This window comes from Salvia splendens, chromosome 5 (assembly GCF_004379255.2).
Source record: "Salvia splendens isolate huo1 chromosome 5, SspV2, whole genome shotgun sequence".
In the NCBI taxonomy this organism is placed as follows: Eukaryota; Viridiplantae; Streptophyta; class Magnoliopsida; order Lamiales; family Lamiaceae; genus Salvia; species Salvia splendens.
In genome coordinates, this window is record NC_056036.1 from 1,231 (window position 1) to 14,074 (window position 12,844).

Genomic DNA, 12,844 nt, shown 5'->3' on the forward strand with positions numbered 1-12,844 from the left:
AGAGTGGAGGGCACTGCGTTAGGCTGGTTTCACAGAGCAACGACCACTTCCCGCTTTCAGCGGTGGAAGGATAACAGGCCGGTGTGTCGCTTGCCCGTTAAAGTCAGATGTGTTGGTCCAATTAAACCCTAAACCCTAAACCCTAAACCCTAAACCCTAAACCCTAAACCCTAAACCCTAAACCCTAAACCCTAAAACCCTAGGATATGGCACCATCCAGGAGGTCTTGAGTTCGACTCCTGGATGGCGCGACTTTGGGATTAATTTCCCTGTGGGCCTGTTCAAGGTTGTTTCCTTGGGGCTTGGCAAGCTTTCGAGCCTGGACGCGTCTGAGGGTGGCGGGTAGTCTACGGGCCCGGACCCGGCTGACACAGACCCGTCGAACGGGGGGCTAGAGAACGGGCCTGAACAAGGCCTGTTCACAGGCTGGTGCTTGGCTGTGGGGGGGTAGTATTCGAGTCACGAGGGGCTATGTCGGGCTAGATCGCTTACCGAATGTATCTCGAACTCCTATGTATGAAAAAAAAAAAAAAAAAAAAAAAACCCTAAAACCCTAAACCCTAAACCCTAAACCCTAAACCCTAAACCCTAAACCCTAAACCCTGAACCCTAAACCCTAAACCCTAAACCCTAAACCCTAAACCCTAAACCCTAAACCCTAAACCCTAAACCCTAAACCCTAAACCCTGAACCCTAAACCCTAAACCCTAAACCCTAAACCCTAAACCCCATGTCTGGGTCGAGATGGATGCGGCAGCAGTGGTCGCGGTGTTCACTTCAGGACGCAGAGGAGCAGCGGATGTGAGACATCACATGGCTCGCATTCGTACTTTGCTCGCACAGATACAGTTCATGTTCTCTCACATCTTTCGAGAGGGCAACCGACCAGCAGACTTTTTGGCAGGTAGGGGGGTCCAGACCCCTGCCATCACCTTCTTCGATGCGGATTCAGCGCCTCGGTATTTGAAGTCGCTCGTCAGGATGGACCAGTTGGGCTATCCGAACTTCAGATTCAGATATCGAGATGGATGACTACTTCACTTGGTTCGTGGTTTTGATTTATGGTTTTTTTATTTCCTTTGGATTTGGCCCGCTTTTGGCCATCATCCTTGTCCTTTTTATGATGTATAGCTTTGTTATGTTTATTCTCTCTTTAGTTAGATGGTTAGTACCCGGTCTGTGGGGATACCATAGCAGCTTTGTTAGCTCTTGTGTTTTGTATCTCTCGTGCGGACCGAGTCACTTTTGGGCTCGTCTGATGTATGTTCTTTTGGTGATTTTTGATATATACAGGTTGGGGGTCCGCCTTAACCCCCCGCCGTGATGGTGTTTGAAGGAAAAAAAAAAAAAAAAAAAAAAAAAACCCTGAACCCTAAACCCTAAACCATCCAAGCCCCTTGGCCTAGCGGTAAAGGGTGCTGGATACCGCGTCAATCCTGGAGGTCTCGAGTTCGAACCCTGGGTGGCGTAATTTGTCTTTCCTCCTTGTTATAGGAGTTGATTTGTAATTTCCTCCTTCATATATATGATATAAATATATGAAGTTAATTTTAAAAAAAAAAAAAAAAAAAAAAACCCTGAACCATCCAAGCCCCTTGGCCTAGCGGTAAAGGGTGCTGGATACCGCGTCCATCCTGGAGGTCTCGAGTTCGAACCCTGGGTGGCGTAATTTGTCTTTCCTCCTTGTTATAGGAGTTGATTTGTAATTTCCTCCTTCATATATATGATATAAATATATGAAGTAAAAAAAAAAAAAAAAAAAAAAAAAAAAAAAAAAAAAAAAAACCCTGAACCCTAAACCCTAAACCCTAAACCCTAAACCCTAAACCCTAAACCCTAAACCCTAAACCCTAAACCCTATCCAACCAAGCTGCTCTAATCCAACCAAGCTGCTCTAGTGGCTTGGGAGTTGATATCAAGGAGCTTTCACTTCCTAGGAGGTCGCAGGTTCGAATCCTAGGAAGTGCAGATTTGGGGATTAATTTCTCCTTGGGCCTGTGGGCCCAGAATGACAACGAAGCGCACCTACGGGGTAAGACGCTTCACCTCCAACTGTTAGGTCGGGGGTCCGAGTCACATCGGAGGGTAGATGGGGAACCATCGTCGATCCTCCTAAAAAAAAAAAAAAAAAAAAAAAAAAAAAAAAAAAAAAAAAAGCTGCTCTAGTGGCTTGGGAGTTGATATCAAGGAGCTTTCACTTCTTAGGAGGTCGCAGGTTCGAATCCTAGGAAGTGCAGATTTATGGATTAATTTCTCCTTGGGCCTGTGGGCCCAGAATGACAACGAAGCGCACCTACGGGGTAAGACGCTTCACCTCCAACTGTTTGGTCGGGGGTCCGAGTCACATCGGAGGGTAGATGGGGAACCATCGTCGATCCTCCTTAAAAAAAAAAAAAAAAAAAAAAAAAAAAAAAAAAAAACCATTCGTCACTTTGCACGCAAATCACACACACTAAAAACACACAATGCTCTCTAGCTTTTGGAGGTCCCCAAATCAGATTTCGTCACTTTTAGCCATGTTTTGTTAGTTTTTTTCCGTCCTTTCTGTTCGTAATCGTCTTAGTAGTGTTTCTACCGTTTAGTTTTTGTCTTTGCGTCGAGTTTTTTGCCGGAAATCGGCAGTTTTCATTTTTTGCCGTCGTCACTTTTTTTGGTCGTCGTCTTATTTCTCTTTTCCGGCGGATTTTGCCGCCAGTTCGTCGCGTCGAGTCCTGTTCTGGTGTGGGTGGGTTGCGCTGAACCTTTCTACCCAAGTTTTGTGAGTTTTTGTGGTCGTCGGAAAGCTTCAGCATTTCCGGCCATGGCGGATCCGCCGCCGCCGATCCCTGGAACGCAAGCAGACTGGGATAAGAGAGGTGGTCGCTCAATCTCGGAGGAGGAATGGAGGAATTCTTTGGAAAAGATGGAGGAATCAGGGAAGGAAGAGGACGTTGGTGAGTTTCCAGATTGTCCCTCCGACGGCTCGGTGGATGTCGCGGAGGAATTTGAGAAGGAGATGGAGGAGCAACGTCGAGCAGATGAGAAGAATGGGCATTTTGGTGGTCATCGGGATGACATTCTGTCCATGTCCAGTCAGTTCGCAACTCCGGCGACGGAGTCTTCGTTCATCGTTGAACAGTCTACGACGGCGCCATCTAGGGTTTCCTTGGCCACTCACAAAGCTAAGGCCATATCCAACATGTATCTGGCCGATTTTTTGGAAGATGGGAGCGTTGAGGAGAATAGCGAGATTCTTGGAAATCTGGGCAGTTTCAAAACGCCCCATATTCAAGTTCAAACCGAAGGAAAAAGGCTGGATTTGGAAAGATTGCATGCGGAAAATAGGGGAAGAATTATGCAAAGTCGTGGAGGCGCGGATCCTGAATTAATTTTGGGAGATATTCGTGAATTTGAAGAGGAGAATCTTGCAAACTTTAAGGACGTCAGTAATTTGTTTCATGCGGAGGAAAACACTCATTTGGACATGGTGGAGAATCGATCTCTGGTGGTGCAGCAAGTTGGAGAAGCTGCTGTAATTGGGCCTCCTTCGATGGGCCTAAATAATCCCATCCCCCAGCAGGTAAGTGTTCTATCTGGACAAGTCGTTTCCCCCAGCCCAACGCCTCTCTTAAAAAATTCCATGCCTCCCGAAAATCCCCACCAGCCTATTAAACCCAATACACATCAGTCCAGACCCGATAACCAAAATAAAATACAGTCTCATCCTAAATTGCCCGACCCACCTGCCAACGTCAAAAAAACCGCAGCCCAAACCAAAAATAAATCCCAACCACGTTCCCTTTTTAAACTTCCTGCCAAATCAGCCCAAAAGAAGAAAAAATTCCAACCCAAGTCCATTCTCAAAAATAATGAAATAGCAGCGTCCTTGTTCTCTGGAGTTCGAACCAGGCAGCAGATTGCCCAACAAAAATTGCCCCAACGCATTGAAACTGCTCCTCTAGTAGATGAAAAAATGGCAGAATTTCCTCCCTTGCAGTCAGCCGGAAATGGTCAGAAAAAGGCTGCCGGAGCCTCTGCTGTACAAACCAGTCCAGCAGCCATCTCAGTCCCAGCTCCTCATGCTGGACAACCCACCAAAACAGCCCCAACGAACCCAACAAATGTCACTAAAACCGGGCCAGAATCTATGGAAAAGGAAATGAACCGAGAGGGTGCTTCTACTTCTCACCATCATGATCAGCACGAAAACTCCAATGGAGGACAGCCTAACATCCATTTTGGCCGCTCCATGGCTGATGTTCTTCGGTCGGGGCAGCCGGCGGAGGGTCCCATATTGCTTGATCGTGAAAGAGCCGATAAGCGTGGCGAGGTCCGCATTGTCGAGGGTAAACCGTGCTTATTTTTTTCGGCTAATGAAACTTCTATTCTTGCAGGCCGTTTAGGACCTGCCATCGTCGGCAAATTTTCACACTCCATCCCCCCTGCCCACCAAATTCAAAAGGCCTTAGGTAATATCAAATTTGTGGGTGCAATGTCTTGGAATGTTTTGAATGCAAAACATATTTTTATACAATTGTCTGATATGCGTGACTATGTGAAATTGTTAAATGGTCCGAATAATTCTCCTGTGTGGTATGTTGAACATCACCCAATGCGTGTTTTTAAATGGACCCCTGATTTTGATCCTTTTTTTGAGATACCTATTGTGGCAATTTGGTGTAACATTCTTGCGTTACCTGTGCACTTATTTGAGGAGTCCTCCTTAATTGCCATTGGTGAGATGCTAGGTAAGCCAGTACAAGTGGATCGTGCCACTATTTCTAGATCACGCGTGTCCTTTGCACGTATTTGTGTTGAGGTTGATTTGTCGAGGCCTATTCCAGAGGAGATAGATATTAACATTGCAGGGAAACACGTGACTTTGAAGGTGAAATGGGATAAGATTCCCCTATATTGTTCCGAGTGCAAGCACGTAGGCCACTCGGCGATGACTTGCTACGCTTCTGGGAAGCGCCCCATGCCTCCTAAGAGGGATTACACGTACGGGCCGCCCGCACAGAACAGACCGACTCCCAACAGAGAGAGCGAGTTGCGACGTGCAGAGCAGCCCCTTGCGGCGACCTCCACGGCTGGTAATCCTACACAGGTCCAGCGGCAGCAGCCTAGCGCGGGAAAGGCTACAGAGAGGCCTCCCCCAGAGGTTAGCCAGCCTCCGTGTCAAGTGAGACGCAGGCAGGAGTTGGCGGTCAGAGAGATGGCCCCCACCTCTGTCTCACACCCTGGGTCTTCTTCCGCAGCCGCAGAGGGTGCACAGGTTGCTGAGGACGACGGTTTCGTCGCCCCTAAGAAGAAGATGAACGCGAAGAATGTTGCTTGTCGACAGAGGTGGCGAGAGAAGCGCCGGGCAGAGAGACGGGCAGCCTCTATCGCAGCGAGGACAGTGTCAGACGGCGAGGGAGAGCATGGCATTGAGGCGGATGAGTCCTCGTCAGAGAGTGAGCGGGGTTCTAGATCGCTCTCTCCTACACTTCGACTTGGGCTCGGGTTCGGCCCCCTAGCGATGGTGTTGCATGACAACAACATGTTCGGAGCCTTGGAGGATTTTCCCTCTGATGATGCTGAGGTTGAGGTAGACAGCGATGACCACCAGGATCATATGATTTGTGAGGTACCGAAGACGAGGCTTGAACTCTCAGATCCGGTGATTCAGTACATAGGACCTCCTTCCCCTCCAGCAGAGGGTACACCGAAGAGGGCGAGGCTATCGGCCTCGGGAACTCGCTGAGTTTCCAATGTCTAGCCATTTCATGATCTGGAATGCCCAGGGGATAGCGAACGCTACTAGTACTACCCAAGGCAGTTTCAAGAATATGATCGATATGTATAGTGTGTTGTTTGCCGCAGTGCTTGAGCCTCAGACAGAACCCCAGCCTTCTTTCTTTAGTAGGCGCTTTGGGTTGCAATTTAGGTGCTCGAACACAAACGGCAAGATTTGGATCTTCTCTCACAGGGATTGGCAGGTCGATGTGATCGACGATTCCGAGCAAGTTCTTCATGTCCGAGTTACTGCTGCTTTATTCCCTACTCCAATCTTTCTCTCCGTAGTGTACGCTAAGTGCTCGAGGGAGGGGAGATACGATTTGTGGAATAAGCTCAGGGACATCTCCTTAGGGACTGACGGGGCACCCTGGCTTGTTGGAGGCGACTTCAACATCTTCTTGTTGGAGGAAGAGAGACGGGGCAGTACGACAGATAGGCACGGAGAGATGATGGACTTTGCTGACGCCGTTGCAGACTGCCAGCTCCTGGACCCAGGCTTTGATGGCCCACCTTTTACTTGGACGAGGAGTGGGCTCTGGGAGAGGTTGGACAGAGTCCTTCTAGGGGAGCATTGGACGACAGTCTTTGCAGCTACTAGGGTGACTCACTTGCCTAGGATCTCTTCAGATCATGCCCCTTTGCTCGTGCGATGCCAGCTCACTACCCAGATTCCGAGGCCATCCTTTAGGTTTCAGAACATGTGGGTACGGCATCATACTTTCAGGAATGAGATCACCAGAGTGTGGGCGGCGGAGACGGGCTTCTTCGGCATGCTCAATCTTCAGTTCAAACTCAGCAGAGTGAAGAATTTTCTCAAAGGATGGAACAGAGAGGTCTTTGGGAACATCTTCGAGAGGCTGAGGGAGGCAGAGGAGGCAGTTACCGTTGCGCAGGCGGCTTACGACGGGGATCCCACGGGAGCCCATAGGAGTGAGCTCAGCCGATGCACCGCTCTCTATGTACTCTGCACTAGGATGGAGGAGGATTTCTGGAAGCAGAAGGCTGCCATTCGGTGGGCGGCAGAAGGCGAAAGAAATTCCAAATTCTTCCATGGGTGGGTGCGACAGAAGCGGGTGAAGTCACGGATTCACGCCATTCAGGCAGGAGGACAGACTCTCACGTCAGAGGACGATATCAGACAGTCGGTGGTAGGTTTCTTTCAGCAGCTGCTCACGACAGACGTTGAGCAGTTGGAGCAGCCGGACCTTGATCTCTTGAGCAGCCTTCCAGACTCAGTGGACCGCGAGGGCCTCTGTGCAGTCCCGGACTCAGATGAGGTGAGAGCGGCGGTCTTTGGCATCAGTGGAGACAGCGCCTCTGGACCGGATGGTTTCTCGTCCCTGTTCTTCCAGCACTGTTGGGACATCGTTGGAGCAGAGGTGGTGGCAGCAGTGGAGGACTTCTTCTTGGGGGCCCCTATGCCCCGCAGCTTCACAGCCACGACCATCATACTCTTGCCGAAGAAGGCAAGCCCGGCGACCTGGGCGGAGTACAGGCCGATTAGCCTTTGCAATGTGACCAACAAGATCATCACCAAGATCTTGACATCGCGTTTGGCGCCACTGCTTCCTCTAGTATTGGCGCCGAACCAGAGCGGTTTTGTCAAGGGTCGCTTGCTTAGTGATAATGTGCTCCTGGCTCAGGAATTGATTCATGATATCAGCAGGTCGCTCATTCAGAAGGCTAACTCCCCTAATCTGGCCCTCAAGCTAGATATGGCGAAGGCCTATGATCGAGTGCAGTGGCCTTTCCTCCTCATGGTGCTTGAGAGGATGGGATTCCCGCCGGGGTGGATGAGTATGGTCAGGAGATGTATATCTTCTTGCTGGTTCTCTGTGCTTGTGAACGGGGCTTCGGCAGGTTTCTTCCACTCTACGAGGGGACTTCGCCAGGGAGATCCGTTATCGCCGTCTTTGTTCGTGCTTGCTGCAGATTATCTGTCGAGGAGCTTGGACAGGCTTGTGGCCACACATCCTGATATGGAGTATAGATGTGCTCGACGCGCGCCGGCCATATCCCATCTGTCTTATGCCGACGACATTGTCATTTTTGTCATGGCGCACAGACAGTCCGTGGAGAGGCTGGTACATTGTCTTGACCACTATTCTGCCGTGTCGGGCCAGATGGTGAACAAGGGAAAGAGTCACTTCTATCTCTTTCAGAAGTTCGACTCTTGGGCGGCCGAGGTGGCAGAGGTGAGTGGATTCCAGCAGGGATTCCTCCCTTTCACTTACCTGGGAGTGCCTATCTATAAGGGGGGGCTGAAGGCCGACTACCTTTTAGATATCCGACAGAAGATGGTGGACCGGATTCACAACTGGTCCCACAGACATCTCTCTCTTGGAGGTCGCCTTGCTCTGATCAAGAGCACCCTTGTCATTATCCCTCTTCACATCTTCCAGGTTCTGAAGCCGTTTGAGTACTGGATGAGCGACTTGGAGCAGATCTTGGCCAGGTTCTTTTGGGGCACGGTTGGGGAGCAGAGGAAGATTCACTGGGTTAGCTGGAAGAAGAAGATTTGCTTGCCGTTGGATGAGGGAGGCCTTGGCATCCGTCGTTTTCGTGAGCTCGTCAAAGCTTTCAGCATCAAGCTCTGGTGGAGATTTCTCGCGCAGGATTCACTATGGGCGCAGTTCACCATGCGCAAGTATTGTTTCCATGCTGGTCGTGCCTTCATTTCTCCTTACTCTGTGCATGATAGTCCTATATGGCATCGTCTCACGGACATTAGGGGTCAGGTTCATGGTCTCATTAGGTGGTCCCTCGGCGAAGGGCAGATTAGTTTCTGGGATGACGTGTGGGTCGGGGATCTCCCCCTTAGGACCTATTGCCTGCCTGGGACTGATCTTCCTGCCGCTGAGGTCTCTAGGTTTTGGCGTGATCATACTTGGCATGTTGATAAAATGCATGATTATTTGGCTTTGTATGGTGTGCCTTTGCATGTGTTGGATCTTATCAGGGCTGTTCCGATTGAGGTGGGCAGGCGGGATGTGATGCGATGGAGCCTCACTGGCGATGGCGAGTTCTCGACGGCCTCAGCTTGGGAGCTCATCCGGACACGGTCCCCTAGACATTTCGGACTTCGCATGGTTTGGAATGCTGGGCTGACCCCGACCATTTCTATCTTCATCTGGCGCCTCCTCCTCCAGAGGGTCCCTGTTGAGTGCTATGTTCAGACCCGCGGTATCTCTCTCGCATCCAAGTGTCTGTGTTGTGTCTCTTCTTTTTCAGTCGAGTCTTTTCAGCATTTGTTTGTGTCGAGTCCGTTGGCGAGATCTGTTTGGGACTACTTCGATGGCTGGTTCCCTTATATTAGCACACACATTCACACGTGCACTGATATTGCACTTAGATTAGGTTTTTGGTGGAGGTCCTCTCACAGGGCTCCCACCTTGCACATCAGTTTTATCATTCCTTGCTTGGTATATTGGTTCATTTGGACGGAGAGGAATAGCTGCAAGCACCGCGGCGTTTCTTTTCGTTCTTCCCATGTTATTTGGCAGGTGATTAGGCATTTGCGGATTCTTGTGGCGGCGGGTGTGCTAGTCCCCCTTCATTGGCGCGGTTGCACCCCGACTGTCGACTTCATGCCTTCAGTTCCTCCTCGCCGGCGAGTTCTGAGGTCCTTGAGTGTGCTTTGGCATCCACCCGACGATCCTTGGGTGAAGCTGAACACAGATGGGGCCTTCTCTACCTCGACGGGACAGGCTGGTGGTGGGGGAGTGGTTCGTGGCTCAGACGGTTCTCTTTTGAGGGCGTTTTGCACGCCCCTTGTAGTTGCGTCGGCCTTCGAGGCGGAGCTTCTAGCTCTTCTTCATGGGTTGACGATGGCTATGGAGTTCTCATCACAGGTTTGGGTCGAGATGGATGCAGCAGCAGTGGTCGCAGTGTTCACTTCGGGACGCATGGGAGTGGCGGACGTGAGACATCACATGGCTCGCATTCGCATTTTGCTCTCACAGATGCAGGTTCGGTTCTCTCACATCCACCGAGAGGGTAACCGAGCAGCAGATTTTCTTGCAGGTAGGGGGGTCCAGACCCCTGCCATCACTTACTACGATTCAGATACAGCGCCTCGGTACTTGAAGTCGCTTGTGAGGATGGACCAGCTGGGCTATCCGAACTTCAGATTCAGATATCGAGATGGATGAGTTCTTATTTTTGTTATGGATTTTGATATGTATTTCTTGTATTTCCTTTGGGCTTGACCACTCCTTGGTCATCGCCCAAGTTATTATGTGCTTTATTAGTTCGTTTGCTAGATGGATAATACCCGGCTTGTGGGGATATCCTAGTAGCTTAGATAAGTTTTTTGATATGTATCTTTTTTTGCGGACCAAGTCACTTTTGGGCTTGGTCAATGTACGACACTTTATCGTTTGATTTGATATGGACAGGTTGGGGGTCCGCCTAACCCCCCGCCGTAATGGTGTTTGAGGAAAAAAAAAAAAACCCTGAACCCTGAACCCTAAACCCTAAACCCTAAACCCTAAACCCTAAACCCTGAACCCTGAACCCATCCAACCAAGCTGCTCTAGTGGCTTGGGAGTTGATATCAAGGAGCTTTCACTTCCTAGGAGGTCGCAGGTTCGAATCCTAGGAAGTGCAGATTTGGGGATTAATTTCTCCTTGGGCCTGTGGGCCCAGAATGACAACGAAGCGCACCTACGGGGTAAGACGCTTCACCTCCAACTGTTAGGTCGGGGGTCCGAGTCACATCGGAGGGTAGATGGGGAACCATCGTCGATCCTCCTAAAAAAAAAAAAAAAAAAAAAAAAAAAAAAAAAAAAAACCCTGAACCCTGAACCCTAAACCCCCTAAAATCCAAGCCCCTTGGCCTAGCGGTAAAGGGTGCTGGATACCGCGTTCATCCTGGAGGTCTCGAGTTTGAACCCTGGGTGGCGTAATTTGTCTTTCCTCCTTGTTATAGGAGTTGATTTGTAATTTCCTCCTTCATATAGGAAACCCTGAACCCTAAACCCTAAACACTAGGTTCGTGGTTTTGATTTATGGTTTTTTGATTTCCTTTGGTTTTGTCCCGCTTTTGGCCATCCTCCTTGTTCTTTTTTTTGATGTATCGCTTTGATATGTTTATTTTCTCTTTAGTTAGATGGTTAGTACCCGGTCTGTGGGGATACCATAGTAGCTTTGATAGCTCTTGTGTTTTGTATCTCTCGTGCGGACCGAGTCACTTTTGGGCTCGTCTGATGTATGTTCTTTTGGTGATTTTTGATATATACAGGTTGGGGGTCCGCCTTAACCCCCCGCCGTGATGGTGTTTGAAGGAAAAAAAAAAAAAAAAAAAAAAAAAAAAAAAAGCCTCGCTCTGATCAAGAGCACCCTTGTCACCATCCCTCTTCACATCTTCCAGGTCCTGAAGCCGTATCAGTATTGGATGAGGGAATTGGAGCAGCTCTTGGCCCGGTTCTTTTGGGGTACTATTGGGGAGCAGAGGAAGATTCACTAGGTTAGCTGGAAGAATAAGATTTGCCTGCCATTGGATGAGGGAGGCCTCGGCATCCGTCGTTTCAGCGAGGTCGTCAAAGCTTTCAGCATCAAGCTCTGGTGGAGATTTCTCGCGCAGGATTCACTTTGGGCGCAGTTCACCATGCGCAAGTACTGTTTCCATGCTGGTCGTGCTTTCATTTCTCCTTACTCTGTGCATGATAGTCCTATCTGGCATCGTCTCACGGACATTAGGGGTCAGGTTCATGGTCTCATTAGGTGGTCCCTAGGCGAAGGGCGGATTAGTTTCTGGGACGACGTGTGGGTCGGGGATCGACCCCTTAGGACCTATTGTCCGCCCGGGACTGATCTTCCTGCCGCTGAGGTCTCTAGGTTTTGGCGTGATCATACTTGGCATGTTGAAAAACTGCATGATTATCTGGCTTTGTATGGTGTGCCTTTGCATGTTTTGGATCTTATCAGGGCTGTTCCGATTGAGGTGGGCAGGCGGGATGTGATGCGATGGAGCCTCACTGGCGATGGCGAGTTCTCGACGGCCTCAGCCTGGGAGCTCATCCGGACACGGTCCCCTAGACATTTCGGACTTCGCATGGTTTGGAATGCTGGGTTGACCCCTACCATCTCTGTCTTCATCTGGCGCCTCCTCCTCCAGAGGCTCCCTGTTGAGTGTTATGTTCAGGCCCGGGGTATCTCTCTTGCATCCAAGTGTCTCTGTTGTGTCTCTTCTTTCTCAGTCGAGTCGTTTCAGCATTTGTTTGTGTCGAGTCCTCTGGCGAGATCGGTTTGGGATTACTTTGATGGCTGGTTCCCTTACATCAGCACACACATTCACACGTGCACTGACATTGCACATAGATTAGGTTTTTGGTGGAGGTCCTCTCACAGGGCCACCGCCTTGCACATCAGCTTCATCATTCCCTGTTTGCTATACTGGTTTATCTGGACGGAGAGGAATAGCTGCAAGCATCGCGGCATTTCTTTTCGTTCTTCACATGTTATTTGGCAGGTTGTTCGGCACCTGCTGATCTTGGTGGCGGCATGCGTGCTCGTCCCCACTCATTTGCGTGGTTGCTCTCCGGCTGTTGACTTCATGCCTTCGATTCCTCCTCACCGGCGAGTGCTGAGGTCCCTGCAAGTGCTTTGGCATCCACCCGACGATCATTGGGTGAAGCTGAACACCGACGGGGCCTTTAATAGCTCCACGGGACAGGCAGGCGGTGGGGGAGTGGTTCGTGGCTCAGACGGTTCTCTCTTGGGAGCCTTTTGTACGCCTCTCGCAGCTGGGTCGGCCTTCGAGGCGGAGCTTTTAGCTCTTCTTCACGGGCTGACACTGGCTATGCAGTTCTCCTCGCATGTCTGGCTCGAGATGGATGCGGCAGCAGTGGTCGCGGTGTTCACTTCAGGACGCGGAGGAGCAGCGGATGTGAGACATCACATGGCTCGCATTCGTACTTTGCTCGCACAGATACAGTTCATGTTCTCTCACATCTTTCGAGAGGGCAACCGACCAGCAGACTTTTTGGCAGGTAGGGGGGTCCAGACCCCTGCCATCACCTTCTTTGATGTGGATTCAGCGCCTCGGTATTTGAAGTCGCTCGTCAGGATGGACCAGTTGGGC

The 12,844-nt window shown here is 50.2% G+C and overlaps 1 protein-coding gene across 1 annotated transcript; it reads left to right on the plus strand.

Annotated features, from left to right (window-relative positions):
• The first annotated feature begins 5,732 nt into the window (after positions 1-5,732).
• Positions 5,733-9,684, plus strand: LOC121802363. The gene is made up of 5 exons (XM_042202029.1): positions 5,733-6,719; positions 6,861-7,089; positions 7,693-7,955; positions 8,163-8,215; positions 9,612-9,684. Exons 1-5 carry the CDS (start codon positions 5,733-5,735, stop codon positions 9,682-9,684), a joined length of 1,605 nt encoding a protein of 534 aa, XP_042057963.1.
• Positions 9,685-12,844: the final 3,160 nt, after the last annotated feature.

Excerpts from the sequence above, each read along its gene's own strand:
- LOC121802363 (XM_042202029.1), top strand. The coding sequence starts at position 5,733 with ATGTCTAGCCATTTCATGATCTGGAATGCCCAGGGGATAGCGAACGCT. Across the intron at positions 6,720-6,860 it reads GCCGATGCACCGCTCTCTAT|GCAGGAGGACAGACTCTCAC; the intron begins GTACTCTGCACT and ends CACGCCATTCAG. Across the intron at positions 7,956-8,162 it reads GGGCGGCCGAGGTGGCAGAG|GTTCTGAAGCCGTTTGAGTA; the intron begins GTGAGTGGATTC and ends CACATCTTCCAG.